The following is a 16,350-nucleotide window of genomic DNA, read 5'->3' as shown; positions in this document are numbered from 1 at the left end:
CTCCAGGTGCCCCTGGGGCCCGTGGCCCCCGTGGCCAGGCTGGCACGCTGGTCAGGGCACCTGCAGCGCACAGAGAACAGGCAGCGGAGCTGGTTTGCATAGTTCTGAACATTTAATAACTCAGTCTCTCTAGCGTTATATCCACATCCATTAAATTAAAAACAGGCTCAGGAGACAGCTCCCGGCTGATTAAATTACAAGAAAAAAATTACTGTGCACCAAAAAGTTGTTATAGAAAAATAGTCCTGTGGCCCCCAGCCAGCGGCTCCATCTGTGGCTGGCGCGGGTGGGAGCCCGTGCCACGGCCCCGGTGTGTGGCGGCGGACGGCAAAGGGGCTCGCGGCACCAGCCCCCAGCCCGCGGGGAAGGGGCAGCGAGGGAAGGGGCTCCGGGGGGGAGCAGAACGGATTGTCACCAAATGGGGGCAAGGCACATCAGGGGGGTGGGGCTGCAGGGACGCCAGGCGCTGCCTGGCACAGGTGGGGTGCAGGCAGAGCTGGGGCAGTGCTGGCACCAGCACTGCCTGAGCCCTGCCTGAGGTCAGAACACAAGGGCCTGGGGCAGCCTCCCAGAGCAGGGTCTGTGCGAGGGGTCCCTGCCCAGGCTGTGGGCCGCACCACAGGCACGAGGGAAGGCGGTGCCTGGCCCCACACTCCCCGGTGCCAGGGCTCCTGCCCACTGCAGGCAGCCATGGTGGGATGGGCAGAGTGGGCAAGCAGGCAGCAGCAGCTGAGGCCTGGCCATTATTGCTGTTGAAGGGCACGGGTGGGGGCGGACAGGTCCAGCCAGGCGGCAGGGAGCCAGGACACAATGGACCAAGCCAGGGACGCAGCCTGTCATGCCAAGGGTTGCAGGGGCAGGGGGACACCATGCCATGGGCTGGGCTCAGCCCTGGGGGGGCAGAGCCACCCCTGCTTCAGCCAGCCCTCCTTGGGCCATGGCAACCCAAAGACCCCACATGCTGCCCACCCGTGGCCCCACTGCCGCCAAACATCCCAGCATGTGGCACAGAATGGATGCAGGGCCAGGAGAGATGGTGCAAGACTGGGACAGTACTATGCTGGAGATGGTGCCAGCAGGGCTGTGCCAGGCCACCCAGGCTGGGGTAGAGGGATAGTGCCAGCGAGTGGGAGCCCTGGGCTGCTGCAGTGCAGGAAGGGGACAGGGGCAGAGTCTGGGCCCCTCGGCCTCACCTGCCCTGGCCCCATGGTGCTGGGCAGGGAGGAGGGAGGGGCAGGAGGGCTCATCAAAGGGCACTTTGGTCTCTGATGAAGGCAGTCCTCTCACTGTGGGCCTCGTAATCCTCACCGTCCGATTCGGAGGGGCCCTCCTCCTGCCAGATGTCGGAGGGGAGCCCCTTGTAGGAGATGATCCCGCTGTCCAGGGCATAGACCTTCACGCCCCGCAGGCTGAAGCCTGAGCGTGCCTGCAGCACCAGGAAGATGGTGACAAAGATGACGACAATGAGGACGCAGCTGAGGCTGGCAATGAGGACGGGAAGGTTGACTGGAGAGGGGGTCTCAGCCGGCCCCTCGCCATCTGCCAGGGCAGGGGATGCACGGCTGCTCTGTGTCTGGTGGGAGCAGGAGAGGTCCAGGCTGCTGAAGTGGGAGTGCGCGGGGCAGGTGAGGCACTGGTTGGGGCCGGGTCCCACACAGGTGGCGCAGGAGGGGTGGCAGGGCAGGCAGAGATGGGGCGCGATGGGCTCCACGCTGTTCTCCAAGTTGTAGTGCGTGCTCTGGACGCCGGGTGCAAAGCCAGGAGGGCAGTGCTTCAGGCAGCTCTTCTGGTGCAGGTAGTACCCCTCCTCACAGACTGCGGGACAGGCAGGGTCAGCACGGGCTGGCAGTCACCTCGGCCCCCCCGTCCCCTCCCCACCAGCTCCACACTCACCCACACAGGTCTGGCTGGGGGTCAGGGTCTTGCAGCCACTGCTCTCCAGCTGGTTGGAGAGGCCGGGGGAGTCGGTGGCCGTCCCATACAGCACAAGTGTGAACTTGGTCAGTGTGCCTGCAACGATGTGGGGTGAGGACCACTGAGGTGCCTGCGAGACCACCCATGCTTGGGACAGACAGGGAGGGGCTCACAGTGCTCCCCTCCACAGCTGCCAGGGGACAGTAGAGTTGTGTGCGCTACCTGGGAGAGTTTCTGATATGGGGCCATGCCCCTGCACACGGCTGCCCGTGGAGCAGGAAGGTCAGGCCAGCTAGCATGGGGTCACCTGCTGCCCATCCCACATGCCCAAATCCAGCCTCCCTCCAGCCAGGTCACCCAAAACATCAGCCACTCGGCTTGGAAGCAGGGGGGCGAAGCTGGGTAACAACACAGTTCCCATTTCAGAGGGAGGCAGTGGAGCGGGAGGCCCAGCCCTACCATAGTTGTTGGCGTCACTGGTGTTCTCAATCTCCAGCACCCACTCCCCAGAGGGGTCCTCATCCCACGAGTGTGTCGTCATGAAGGCCCAGTCATTGAAGCCATCGGCCGAGAAGTCGTGGGGCCTGGGTGATGGGGTCAAGATGTGGGTGCCAACATATCCCAAACTCACCTGTGCCAGCCTAGACTGGGGGCCAGCCTGGAGCACCCCACAGCCTGGCACCTACCTGGCAGCCAGGAGGGTGGAGCGGGTGCCCATGGGGCTGACCAGGTGTATGGCCAGGTCCCCACGCCGGTTGTAGGACAGCGTCAGCCTGGCCTGCGCGTGCTCCAGCCGGCTGATGTAGTTGGCTTTCCCCAGGCAGGCGTCCACCTTCCGTCGTACCTCCACGCGCTTCCCAATGTCCCTGCCGAGGTGGGGCACAAATGAGGCCAGTCCCAGAACACAGGGACATGACAGGGTGCCCCAGTCCCTGCTCTCCACCGTGGGGCTCTGTGGCTGTCCCGGGAATTAAGCACTGTGCGCCAGGGCAGCTGGAGCAGGAATCAACCTTGCAGTGGATGGGAGTGGTAGCATCTCCGTGCCATTTCCTGATGGGTGCCGACAGTGCCCCAGCTCTGGGGCATGAGGAGTTCTGTGCTGCCCAGAGCTGCCTCCCCAGCCACCACCCCGTTCCAGCCCTGAATGGGCCTTTTATTCACACATCACAGGCCAGTTACACCCTGCACAGCATGGCCAGGGACAGGATAGGCACAGCCTTGCCCATCCTGCTGCTGGCATACAGCTGTTCTCCCCACCCATGCCGGCCCTGGGGCCAGCGCAGGATGTGCCCACTGCGTCCCCCCTTGGCTTCATCCCCAGGGGGTCAGGGCAGGGACCAGCCCTGGCTCCCTCCACGCCCAGGCGCCCCCAGGGAGCGCCCCAGACGCACACAAGACTGCACACGTGCTGTGGCGGCAGCAGCCAAGCAGGAGTCAAAGGAGCTTCTGTCTGTCCTCTGAAAAGCCCCTCTGTCCAGGATGACTTGTGCTGGCTGTGCCCTGACTGCAGCGCCCCAGCCTGCCTGCACCCGCCAGCCCAGCCCCACAGCGGGCAGGCTCAGCAGCCGACACTGGTGCTGGACAGCTGGAGGTGTCTTTCCCAGTTCTCCCCAAGCTCTCTCAGGAGGATGCTCTGAGGGTCTCAGCAGCAGCTCAGCCCCTGCTCTGAGGCTGAGCCCAGAGGCTCCCAAGTTCCTGTGTGGGACAAACACCGGGTGATGCCATCACAGGCTCACCAGCCCTACCTGGGCTCTGCAAGGATATCGATGACGCACTTCCTCTGAGGTCCCACTGTGGTCCAGTTCTTGGCCAGGCTCACCATGGCCCCGGCATCCAGCAGGCCATAGCCATAGGAGTGGCTGACTGTGGACAAAGAGGGTACACTCCTGAGGGTACCCAGTGGGGGACATTTGCCAAGCCATGCTGCGTGCTCACCAGGGCCTCTTGCCTCCTCCGCCCGCCAGGGCTGCCAGAGCGCTCCGCCCCAGCACCCCCAGGCTAGTGGTGCACGTGGGAATGGGAGCCCCTGGTCCCTCCCCAGCACCCCGGTACCTTTGCGACCAACACCATTGGTGACCCAGTCATTGGCATTGAGGTGAGCTGGCTTTGAGGTCTGCACCACCAGGTGCTGCATGTCCCGCCAGGTCAGGTTCTTGCTGCAGGGAGACACAGGGTTCAGGTCAGTGCCAGCTACTGCTGGTCCCATATAGGTCTGTGTCCAGGCGCCATTGCCACATGGGGCTGGCACAACCAACCCTGTCCAGCCCCCTCTGCCTTGCCCTTACTTGGCTTCCAGGGCAAGGGCAATGATGCCAGCGGCCAGGGGTGCCGAGGCTGACGTCCCAGTGTGCAACTCAGTGCATTTCTGTCTGAGGTCAGTCGTCACCTGCGAGGAAGAGTGCCGGGGTGGGAGGTGCTGCAGGCCCATCCCACCCCCAGAGCTCCAGGCCTGCAGACAGCAGCAGCCCCCACTCACAATCTGCTTCTCGTTCTGGTTGCCGCTGCTGTACGTGGTGGCGAGGGTGGAAGAGCAGGCCTCGCTGTACCAGGGCACGTTGCCGTACTGTGTGGTGCTGCTGATGGACAGCGTGTAGATGCTGTTGGTGTAACCGTCACAGTTGCAGCTGTCGTGCTCACGGCCCCCGTTCCCAGATGCCCAGACGAAGATGGAGCCCAGCCCCCCTCGGCCCTAGCAACAGAGACAGGGTGAGGGCCAGCACCAGCACCAGCACCAGCACAGGCAGGGAGCCCCAGGCTGGAGCTGGGGACAAGTGGATGGTGCCAGTCCCAGGGTTCCTGCAGCCTGAGTGGAAAAGACTGAGCGGATGCAGCTGTGACACAGGGGACACCAGGACACTCTGGTCACAGCCTCGACAGAGGCTCCAGGCGGCCCCAGTGGGTGAGACACCAGGTGGTAGGAGGCCCTGCCAATGTAATGCTTCCAAAAGCCCAAGTCTTCTTCCTCTCGGAAGTCACCCAGGCTGACTCCGCCTGCGTGGGATTGCAGCACCTGGCAGTGCTGAGGGAGCCCATGGCCCAATCCCAGACAAGGCTCAGCACCCAAACGTGGCAGCTCCCTTTGCAGCGGGTGCGACAGAGCCGGCATAGCACTGCCGGTGTGTCTCTGTAGGGAACCCCGGGCAGAACACAACACAGCTCCCCAGGCAGGTGACACTGCCAGCACATGGGGATAGTGGGGGAGGACAGGCAGAGGAAGTGAGGGCGAACAGCTGGCACAAAACCAGACAAGAACCAGCACAGGGCTTGGGAGAGACTGTCCCTCACAGGAGCCCTCCCACTGGGGAGTGCAGGGCTGCTTGGAAAGGTGAGACAACACCAGCTGAGAGGAGTCCTAACTCAAAGCCAATGCACAGGAAGAACAAGAAAAACCAACAGAGCCCGATCTTGGATATGGACTGGAAGACAGCTCATCCTGGGAGGGCCAGGATAACGACCAGGGCAGGCAGAGAAAGGGAGACCTGGGGGGCAGGGGCAGGAGCCAGGCCAGTGGCCCCTGGCAAACCTTCCTGCTTACCTGGCTGACCCCACGGAAGAAAGCCTCCTCTGCCAGCCGGGCCGGGCCATCCACAGTCTTGCCATCATCCTCAGGGCCCCAGCTGGCACTGTAGATGTGGATGTGGTTGGGGTTGAGGCCCAGGGAATGGGCCTCCACAGCATCAGTCACCTCCCCATCCAGCATGCGCACGCCTAGGGCCAGAGAGCAGACGTCACAGGCGACTGGACGGGGCAGGGTGGCCACAGTGCCGCTGGCGAGAACCCTCCAACCCCTGTTGTCACCTGTGCCACGGGCTGTGACAGGGCTGCTCCAGCCAGCAGTGCTGAGGTTCCCAGCTCAGCTGCTCCTACGGGCCCTCAGCACCTGCGGGGCCCAGCGCAGGGCAGGGCAGCACCTACCTCCGATCCTGGCATTGTAGGCCACACCAACACCACAGATCCCATTGTTTGCCACGGCAGCCACTTCCCCGGCGCAGCGCGTGCCGTGTCTGCAGCCAAAAAAAGGACACAGCACGCTCATAAGGGGCACAAGGAGTACAGGGATGGGCACTGGCTACAGCCCCAGCAATCCTCACCCAGGTTGCCTCCTGTCCCCCCGAACCAGTGGCTAACAAAGGCTTCTCCACCTGCCCTCCTGCTCCAGAGCCAGGGCACTCAATGCCATGCACCAGCAAAGGGCAGACAAAGGATGCTGCTCATGTCAGAAAGGGAGTGAGGGGGTTCCCCATGGGGCAGGATTGTGCTGCTAGCCCCCACAGCTTCCCACAGGCCACAGGGGGTGGCACTGGACTGAGTCCCTGCTGCATCCAAGCTCTGCATCCCCGCCGCTCCCTCCTGCCTCACCTGTTGTCATTCATCTGCGTGTAGCGGGGCTGCGGGTCTGGGTCCTGGTCATTGACATCAAAACTTGCCCCAGGGTCCTGGAAGACAAATTGGGCACTTGGACACTGTCTACCTGGGCCACCGAGCCCCACTGCCCTCGCTCCATAACTGTGCTCCACAGCCTGTCTGTGCAGGGTGGGCAGGCTCCAGTCCCACCTCCGTGTCCCACCACGGCGGGCATCACCCCTGCCCCTCACAGCTCCAGGGCTGCCCTGTGCAGACACAGCCACCCGGACCAGCTCCTGTAGCACTCCGCCCTGCGGCATTACCCACACTCACATAGTTGGCTTCCAGGTCAGGGTGGTTCTTCTCAATGCCATCATCCAGGATGGACACCACGATGCCCTTGCCTGTGTATCCCTGCTCCCAGGCCTGACGCACATTCAGGTCCCGCTGGTTTGTGTTGTACTGCCAAGAGAAACCCTGGCACTAGGAGCTGGGCCCAGCCATAGGCACAGTGGCGGGGATGTGACCAAAGCCCCCCCCCGCCCCCGTCCTCACTCTGCTCTGCCGTGGGTGGGGATGAGGAACCCTGGTGGCCCAGGCAAAGGGCTGGGCACAGCAAGCCAAGGAAGGCTGCTCTGAAAGCAAGACTGAGCCCTAGACTATGCTTGGGTCCCACAGACAAGGTTCCCTTTGTAGAGATCAGGCTTATGCCTGAGTTCCAGGATGCAGACAGGGGCACAGACCCACTGCTGGGCCAGGCAAAGGCCTGTACCACTCTAGTTCAGCCCCGGGCCCTCCCAGCCTTCTGGCAGGGAGCCACAGTTCTGTGAGCAGAGTCTCTTCCCTGAGGGGAACCCTTCACACAGCACTGGGTGGCTGCCTCAGGCCTTCCCCCTTCTCTTTCTCCTCCCCACCAGCCTGGCAGCAGCTGCCTGACAGCAGTTCCTTAGGTGTCATGTCTACATCCTCAAACTCACACTCGCTATTGTGACCACACACCCCTTGTCACCTAGCACTCACCAGGTACCACTGCTGTGGAAACTTGGGGTCCGTGGGCTCCATGAAAATGTCTCGCTTGGTCCTGCGCTTTGCCACCTGCTGCTCCAGCCACTGCACCTGGGGGAGAGATGGCATGGGGTCCCCCTCATGCCAGTAGCTCCCCAGGACCCTGCCCCAAGCCCACCTGGAGAGGCTCTCCCTGGGGAGCTCACAGACAGCCCTGGCCTGGCAGAGCATCGAACCTCCCAGAGTTACAGCAGCCCCCAGCCTGGCCTCCCAGTCCCCTGCCCAGTCGTGCCTTTCACAGGCTGTGCTCCAGCAGAGCGGGACGATCAGAGCGCTGAGCTCCGCTGAGCTGCGAGCTGCCAAGAGCCACTGTGCCACATGCCTTCCAGGGCCTGAGCTGGAGCCCTTCCATACTGCTGCACTGGGATCCAGCACTGCCCTGCAGGCCTTGTCCCATGTACAAGGACACAGAGCTCTCCCAGGAGCAGAGGCTGCCCGGGGCCCAGGGACTGCAGCAGCCCACAGGCCAGTGGTACTGGCTCCACCACTCCCCTGCCCTTGCTGGACACATGCTGGGCTTCCACCAGGGTCTGCCAGGGGATGGTTAAGGCAGCTCAGCCCCATCGTGTGCCCAGCACAGGCTCACGTGCCCGTGTGAAGTGCCTGGGACCAAGGCCAGGCCCTCCCCCACACGTACCTGCGGTTCCCTGGCCAAGCGGCTGTGCCAGGGCTGGTGGGGTGAGAGGGAACGCTTCACCACGCCACGGTGCCGAAAGTGGTAATAGTCACCAAAGATCTGCAACAGAAAAGTGCCGTTCGTGGGACAGAGATGAGAGCCTTGTCTCCCCAGTTCACCGCCCCCGCCCACCTGCAATCCTGAGCTCCGGGGTTGCCATGGGCAGGCTGGGCCCCCCACTCCAGAGTGGCAGCTAGTGCTTGTGTCCAGGTACATAGGGAAGGACCTCCTGTGAAAGGCTGTGGCAGCTGGTGACAAGGTAGCTGAGGAGATCCTGGGGCAGCAGAAATGCAGCCTCCCCACACTTAATCCTCCCGTGGGTCCCCATATGGCTGCAAGTCTCAGATTGTCCAAAAAGGTTGCTGCCCTAGCAAGGAGGCCCAAGGCAAGCAGTGGCAGTGAGGGATGGGCCTTTTGAAGCCAGCCTGGGTGAGGCACGAGCCTCAGGAGACAAAGCCACGCTTCCTCTCCCAGTACCAAACAGCTCCTGCTGGAGGAGGGTTCCAGGGGCTCCAAGCCCCTTGCCCCAGGTGATCCCAGCCAGGGCAGGGTCTGCACCAGGACTGGGGCAGGCTTGGACCCCAGCACAGCCCGGCTGGGGCAGGAGGCCGTGTCACTGCCCAGACAGTTATTTTTAAACTCCAAACCCTCTCCAGCACTGTCATTTCCGTATCCCTTCCTGCACATCCTGGGGCTGGCAGATGCAGTGGCCCCACCCCAGCTACCCAGAGCCTCCTAGCCCGGCAGCCTGCCTAGACTGTGGAGAAGGGGCTGAGCACCCACTCAGCCCCCTGGGAGCCACGAAGCCCAGGCAGCAGCTGCAGGCAAGATCCGGCTGCCCAGGCTGTGCCGGAGTCCGTGTGGCTGGGCTGCGATGGCTGCGGGAACAAGAGGACATCTTGTCCTTCTTCACCTCAGGCTGCCCCAAAACAGTCTGTTTGTGGCTAACAAATCTCCTCAGCTTATCAGAGCTCTGCAGATGTGCTGCCAGTTTGAACAGCCTGGGCCAAGCAGGGAGGGAAGGTGCACCTGGCTGAGCAGCACCCTAAGCCTCAGGGCAGCAGCTACGGGCTGTGGTCATGCACTTCACTCCGAACTCTGGATCTGTTCCCCTGGTACTTTGTGTCCCCCCCCTGAACAGTCTGGGAAGCCTGGCAGTTCAGAGCCCTTGAGGAGGTGCTGAGGTGCAAAGCTTCTGCTACGGGCTGGTGGGGGAATGCAAAGCGCAGGCTGCTTACCCTCCCCCAGCATCCCTCACCCCCTCCAGGGGTACAGACAGAGCCCAAATTGTTCCTGCACACAGATCCTGGCTCTGCCTGGTCATCCAATTGGATTAGTCGGATGGTGACAGTGTGGTGGCAGCCAGGAGCCAGCCAGCCCACACGCTTCCACCCTAATCCCTATAGTCCCTGTCCTCAGCAAGGGCAGAGCCACCCCCCCAGCACCGTGTGTCGCCGGTGCCAGCTCAGCACTGCTGCCCAACCTCCTGCGATAACTTGAGGCCACTCCAGCCAGTCTCAGGGTCAGAAGGCTGCCCACAGCTCTGCGAGAGGGGCAACATGTTGGACCTGCAGCCTAGTGGTTTGGGAGGCAGGAGAACCCTATCCCAGGCTGGCACTGTCCTGCCAGCACAGCCCAGAGCAGGCACCAGCAGTGCCCTTCTTTGTGTGCTCCTCCTCTGCACAATCCCAGTGGTGCAAACCCCTATGCTTTCATCCTGTTGCAGCACCCGATCCCCTCCGCTGACCCCTGCCTCCCCTCACTGTCCCCTGGGTCATTCTCAAGGCCACTGGCACCAGTCACAGGCCCTGCCACCCATCTGCCCGAGGTGCCACTGGCCCGGCTCTGCAGGCAGCAGTGGAGCTGGGAGTACACCAGGACAGCATTGCTTCAGGGACAGTGTCCAGACCCCAGGCTGAGGCCAGGATCCTCTCAGATAAGGACCCTGGGGGCCTCTCACTGCGGCACTGCCAGAAGCACCCAGTCTCCCCCCTCCCAGCCTGACTGTGCATCCTGTCCCAGCGACATGCACCCTAAGAGCAGCAACCTAGAAACCTCCTGAGATGGAAAGCCTGGCTCCTTCCAGCCCTGCTCTTCCCACCAGGTCACCATGGCCCCTCTGCAAAACCCGGGCCAGACAAGCCTTGTCCTGCAGCACAGACACCGGGACAGGCTCCAGAATGGGAGAAAACATGCCCAGACCAGGAGCTCCCGCCACAGTCCAGGCTGTCACAGCACGCAGGGCTCTGACTGCAAGGACAGCCTCACTGCAGCTCCACTGGCTGTGAGGGGCCAGAGAGCCAGGGAGAGGCAGCCTAGGAGAGGCAGCCTCCAGCTGCAGCACCACAGTGTGGGGAGAAGGTGAGGGCTGAGCTGGTGCAAAGCCTCTATGGCTCACTGGGACAGACCCCAGAGAGGCCTGGGCTCCCAGTTGAGGCACAGGACCCTGCAGCGTTAAAGACACGGCCACAGAGCCAGTGCCCCTTGGCCCTGGCAGCTAGGCCTGGGACCTGGCACCACAGTGCAACAGGAGGCACTGCCAGGAGCAGACTGATGACACCTCAGCCCCATTCACACTCCAAGTGGTCTTGTCAGAGATCTGGTCTGGTGGCACATGCCCTGGGCAACTTTCCCAGTCCCCTCTGCACAGTGGCAGTTCTGGCCTGACAAGTTCTTTTCCCTGAGATCGGCTCTGAGACACTGCCATGCTGACAGCACCTGTGTGAGGCCATGCCACGGCCCCCATAGCACAGAGACCCTCAGTGGGGACCAGACACAACCCCCACAGTTCCCTCCTCTGGCACAAGCCCTAGAGGATTCAGGGCTCCCTGTCCCAGGGGTCCTGTGTACCCCAACACTTCTGCAAGGTTCCTTTCAGGCGGCAGGAAAAGGCCCCGTTGGCTCCTGCAGCAGCCACCTTTCTACTGCCACGGCTCCCAGCAGCTGCTTACAGCGAGGTCCTGACACCGCAGCTACCAGTTGTGCAATTTCCTCTGGGATTTCACCCCGCACTTCCTTCCTGGAGAGACAGCTCAGCCCCAGCATAGCCACACGAGCTGCCTAGTCCCTGGCTGAGGGCAGGGAAAGCAGAGCATGGCAGGGACCTGCTGAGACACCTTCTGCCAAGGCCAGTTTAGGGCCAAGGACATATGGCTGCTGTCAGACCTGTTCAGTGAACATCCCAGAGGCACTGCTGCAGCCCTGGCTGAGCTGAGGCCGTGCTGTCCTGAGGCAGCTCGCTGCAGCTCACACCAGCGTGAACCAGGAGCCCTCCCATCCTCCACCAGCGCACAGCACTCCCAGTCCAGTTCTTTCACGCTGGGACGGGCTTTTCCTCCATCCCCCTCCAGCAGGGAGTGTGCCGTGCCATGTTATGCCACACCATGCCACCAGACCGTCCCGCTGGCAGGGGGAGGCTCTGGCTCCATCCAGTTAATTGCAGCCCTTGAGTCAAGGCAGGGGATGCTGGAAGGCTACAGCAAACAGGCACAAACACAGTGGCCCTGCAGCCAGAAGGAGCAACCCCAAGCCAGCTCCAGGGCCAAGCTCAGCGCCCATCCAGACCACAGCAGAGGACACTGGTTCCATGGGGACAGGGAAGTGGAGGACTTACCGGGCCCAGGTTAAGGAATCCATGCTTCCTGGCCAGCCTGTCAGCCTCCTGGGGCCCCGCAGGGACAAGCACAGCCCAGGTGTTGGTGTAAATATGCTGGGCCAGCACCTCCTGAGCCAGGAGAGCAAGGGCAACCACCAGAGTCCAGAGCAGCAGCAGCGAGCAGGGCCTCAGATCCATCAGAGAATCGGGGTTCCTTGAGCTGGGGAGCAGGAGGGTCCCAGAAGCGGCAGGTCCAGTGGCCTCCCAGCGTCAGCACTCTGAGGCGTGCTGGCCTCTATACCCTGCTGGTTCCCGCTCAGCCCAAGCCCTCATTGGGCTGAGCCCAAAACAGCACAGGAACAGGCCGTCTGGGACAGCAGCACGATCTGCAGAGAGACAGGGCAGTAGTCAGGCCCAGCGCACCTCTCCTCAGACCCAGGGAGGGCAGGCTGCACCTTGCTGAGCCACGGCTCTGGCACTGGGCAAGGGGGCCCTGGCACATGTCACCCGCTGCCCACTGTGGCACACAGACAGCCGAGGAGGCGCCTGGCTTGGCGGGGTGCCCCGTATGCCTGCCCTGGCACTGAGCTGCTGTTTACCTTGCCTGTTGCCCAATGTTTGCTTACAAACACAGGGAACCAACTGGGAGGGGAGAGGGAACTGAAGGAGGGAAAAGGCAAGGCAAGGGACACTGCTCCTGCCTCCACTACACCTACTCCAACTGGGATGGGAATATCTGGGCACAGAGCTAGGAGGAACTGGGATGGGAAGCCTGCCAGTCTGAAGGGGAGACTGTAGATGTTCTCAGGCGCTGTGCGAGGAACCTCAGCTAAATTAAAGGCTGGAAGGAGGAAAGCCAGGGGGAGCCCCTGCTCTCCAGTTAGCAGACCCCAGGCCCACACCTCCACAGACATCGACCAGGCAATGCCTGGCAGCTGTGCCAAGCACTGCACTGCCTGTCACCAGCAGCAGCTCAGCTCTGCCCTTCCTCCGGAGCACAACATGGTGACACCAGTATGACTCATCCTCACAACAGGGAGAAAACCAGGACCACGAAAAAGGGCACACTGCTACCTCCAGCATGACCCCAGGGATGCCTGGGGATTGCTCACACGTGGGAGGGCAAACCCAAGAAGTTAGTGGAGACAGAGTAGGGAATGATCCACCCAGTGCCAGGGAGCCCATGACATGACGGTGCCAGGGCGAGCTCCATAAGGGCTTTGAAATATCTGGTCGCGCTTCAGAGACAGCAGGAAAGGTGAGAGCTAGCAGTGGCCAGAGAAGCCCCATCCCCCTCCGGCCACAGCGAGCCGGGAGCCTGCGGCGCTGCCAGCGGAGAAAGCTCCTGGCAGCCGCCGGAGACCTCGCCGCAGGCTGCGGCACAGACAGTGCTGCGACTCTGGCACAGCGAGGCTTCCCCCTCAGCCGGCCGCGGGCCGGGCCGGGCCGGGCCGTCGAGGCACCCGCCGGAGGATGGACAGGAGCTCCGCGTGCAGACCGTGCCAGGGCCCACAGCAATTTCCCGTCGGAAAGGCTTCCAGAGCACCCACGGAAGGGAAAAAGCAACGGCAGGAGGAGAGAGCAGGAAGCATAGACAAGGGAACACTGTCTGCCGTGGCCGATCTCCACACCAGCACCCGGCCCCCGAGCCGAGCAGCCTCCCCCACACCTCGCTGGTCCCGGCGCCAGCAGCCACCCCGCTCTAGCGATGACTGCTCCACGTGGGGACAACCTTGCCCCGGGAGAAGAGCCCGGACCCTGCGAGGCCTCCACGCCAGACCCGGCGCCTGCGAACCGCCTGGAGCGGGGACAGCCAGCCCGGGGCCGAACCGGCGGGGCGGCTCCAGCGGCGGAGCCCCGGGCGGCGGCGGCCGTGTCGGGGTCGCGGGCTCGTCGGGACGCGGCCTGGCTCCTCCTCGGCCTCTCGCAGCGGCGGCTCTGGCCGCCCCCGCCGCAGCCCCGAGCGCGGCCGCCCCGGCCCCTCACCCGCTGCCCGGTGCCGCCGGGAAGACGGACGCGGCTCCGCGGGGCCCCCACACGTCCCCGCCGGCAGCGCCCCGAGCCGGGGGCTGCCCAGCGGCCACGGCCCCGCCGCCCGCGCCGGCCCCGCTGCCGCCGCCCGGGTCCCGCCCGGCAGGGCCGCCCCAGCTGTCAAAATGCGGGGGCTGGCGGGTCGAGCCGTCCGCGGTCGGCGCCGGTCCCGCGTCCTTACCGCGCGGCCTGCCCGCTCCGCTCCGTCCCGTCCCGCCGGCGGCCGGGCCCGTCTGTCGGCGGCGCCGCGTCACACCGCGGGGCGCCCGGAGCGCCCGCCCCGGAGCCCGGCCCGGCCCAGGCAGGGGCGGCCGGGGCGGCCGGCGGGGCCGCTTGTTTACGCCGCGCAGCTGTCAGCGCCGCCCGGCCCCGCCCCGACGGCCGAGCCACCGGCCCCGCGCGGCTCCCTCGGCCCGGCCCGGCCCGGCCGCCGCTCCGCCGGGCGCCGCCGGATGCCGTCACCGCCGCCCGCCCCGCCCGCCCCGCGCCGCAGCGCCGGGCCCGGCACGGACCCCCGGCACCCCCTCCGAGCTCCCCGCCCGCGGCACCGCCGGCACCGGGGCCGCTCCCCCCCGCCAGCACCGGGCACTGCCCGGGGCTCAGCACAGCCTCTCCTGCGTGGGCCTGCCCGTGCCCACCCGGGGAATACCTGTGCCAACCCAAGCAGGAGACCCGTGAGAGTCGTGACCCCCCCATGAGCTCCCGGCACTGACCAGGGGTACGAGGGCACCTGCAGCAAGGGGCACACAGAAGACGCCCCATCCCTCGCCTGGTGCAGTAGGCGGTGGGTTGTGCTTCAACATGGGCCTGGCGAGACACGAGCCCAGCCAAACTAGCCTGTTTCAGCCCTGGCAGCCCCCGGAGAAGGCAGCTCCCCAGCCAGGCTATGGGAATAGCACCGGCCTTCCCATGAGGTCCGTACCATGGGGCTGCGACCCCAGTTCAGCGTGCAGCAGCTTGAGAGAGAAACTGTCTGGAAAGCAGCAGCACAAGGAAAATCCATTAGCCCTGTTTCAGGAGAGAGACTTCCACCAAGGAGAAAAGGTGAGAAGTGAAACGACTTCAGTAATTTGTAAAAAAACAGTCCACTGTGTCACAAGCAACGCAAAAGCAGCGGAACCCAAACTGACCTGAACTCAAACCTGAATTCTCCATACCTGTAATGGCTCTGGCAGCCCCAAGCAGGAGCAGGTCCTAGTGCTCCTTACGGAGGAAAGGAAGTCACTCAGAGATCATGATCGAGATTGTGAAGCATTAGCAATTGCACAGGAAACAGTCACCTTGGTAACTGAGATGCTGAGAACAGCCCAGAAAATCTGGTACAGGGCAGGTTTCTGTGCTAAGCTGCCCTACAGTTGGTTCTGCTGCAGGGACTCAGGCTGGGCAGACCCCAGCATCCAGCCCGAAGAGCTGCACCAGGGACCACCGGCCACAGGGGTTTTGGTGCCCCAGGCCCACCCTCAGGGCCACAATCCCACTGGGCAGCCTGGGGGGCCTGGCACACCACAGGCAGGGAGGACTCACCCCAACGCCACCGCAGCGTGCTCGGAAGTTGTTCCTGTTCCCGTCCAGCCCAGGCTGGCCCTTGGATGCACAGCAGAGCTGGCTGTGCCCTGCCGAGTTATATAGAGGATATATGGATGGGGGCAGGCCTGGAGCTGGACCCTGTCCCCGTGGTGGGAGGTGAGCTGGTAGGCAGGCTGCCTGCCCCACCCACACACCTTATCTTTGGATGCCTGGCATGGCAGGTGAGGTGCCACTGCACCTGGCCCTGTGACATGTGGTGCTGGGGAGAGGAGCTGACAAAGGGCCCTTGTCGCCATGGGCTTACTGGGGTGCCGCGGGGCAGGTAGGCAGGAAGCACCGCACTCTTACATAAACCCCTGGCCTGGGACCTGCACTGACCCCACTGTCCTGCCAAAGACAACGCCTGGCCTGGCAAGCACCTGGCTGTGGGTGGCACAGTGCCACGGGCAGGGAAGGGACATGCTGTCCCAGCAGCCCCCCAGAGCACAGCTGCAGACGGAGCAGAGAGGAGGGCTACCAGCGTGGATCTGGGCGGCTGCTGTGCTCCCTCACCTCACAGGACCCCTGGTACCCCTTTACCCTGAGCCATGGTGCAGCAGGGGGGTGAAGCAGTTACTGCAGCCATGTCTGCGAGGACCACGAACCCTCCTCTCAGACTTGGGGGCTATGGCTCAGAGGCACCAGCACACCCCGGGAGACAGCAGGAGCAGCTGCTCCATGCAGCAGTGTACCAGCGAAACAGCAGCCCTACTGAGAGCCAGCTGCACTCTCCCATCTCACAAGGTCTGCCCTGCCAGGATTCCTGGGGCCCACACTACAGGCACAGGAGCCAAACTGCTCACTGGGGCTGGGAGAGACACCCCTGGTACTGAGCACACTGTGTGGTGTGGCCCAGCTGCACACACAATCAATAGAAACACACTTTCATGGAAAAATCAGGTCAATTTTTGGCTTTCAGGTTGCAGAGACTGCACAAACCCAACAGTGGTGCAACTGCCCGTCTGCCCGAGGTCCATGGGAGACAGAGCAAGACAGGGCTTCACCCCTGCCTGCAGGCACCACAGCCCAGGGGACCCGTGGGACTGCAGGGTGGAGGCAGCTGTGCTGTTCAGCCCCCTTCCCTGCACCCACCCTCACCCTCTCCCAAAGCTGAGGCTGCAGTCCCCTTCCCTGGAGCCTCTCTATCCCCTCTCTTCCC

General features: G+C 63.7%; 1 protein-coding gene across 1 annotated transcript; it reads right to left on the bottom strand.

Moving 5' to 3' along the window:
• Positions 1–90: 90 nt before the first annotated feature.
• On the bottom strand, positions 91–13,875 carry FURIN (furin, paired basic amino acid cleaving enzyme). Its single transcript, XM_027897164.1, has 16 exons — positions 13,807–13,875; positions 11,613–11,980; positions 7,961–8,059; positions 7,279–7,374; positions 6,592–6,720; positions 6,274–6,350; positions 5,830–5,918; positions 5,450–5,622; positions 4,391–4,603; positions 4,200–4,300; positions 3,967–4,070; positions 3,660–3,777; positions 2,601–2,780; positions 2,374–2,498; positions 1,894–2,010; positions 91–1,815 (listed from the first exon to the last, which is right to left on the bottom strand). Exons 2-16 carry the CDS (start codon positions 11,790–11,792, stop codon positions 1,247–1,249), a joined length of 2,370 nt encoding a protein of 789 aa, XP_027752965.1. The 5' UTR covers positions 11,793–11,980; positions 13,807–13,875; the 3' UTR covers positions 91–1,246.
• Positions 13,876–16,350: the final 2,475 nt, after the last annotated feature.

The sequence above is a fragment of the Empidonax traillii genome, unplaced genomic scaffold (assembly GCF_003031625.1).
Source record: "Empidonax traillii isolate 1590-97213 ecotype Southwest subspecies unplaced genomic scaffold, ASM303162v1 scaffold532:size433792, whole genome shotgun sequence".
NCBI classification, from domain to species: Eukaryota; Metazoa; Chordata; class Aves; order Passeriformes; family Tyrannidae; genus Empidonax; species Empidonax traillii.
This window is presented reverse-complemented; position numbering and strand designations above follow the sequence as displayed.

Excerpts from the sequence above, each read along its gene's own strand:
- FURIN (XM_027897164.1), bottom strand. The coding sequence starts at position 11,792 with ATGGATCTGAGGCCCTGCTCGCTGCTGCTGCTCTGGACTCTGGTGGTT. Across the intron at positions 7,375-7,960 it reads GCTTGGCCAGGGAACCGCAG|GTGCAGTGGCTGGAGCAGCA; the intron begins GTACGTGTGGGG and ends TCTCTCCCCCAG. Across the intron at positions 5,623-5,829 it reads CTACAATGCCAGGATCGGAG|GCGTGCGCATGCTGGATGGG; the intron begins GTAGGTGCTGCC and ends CTCTGGCCCTAG.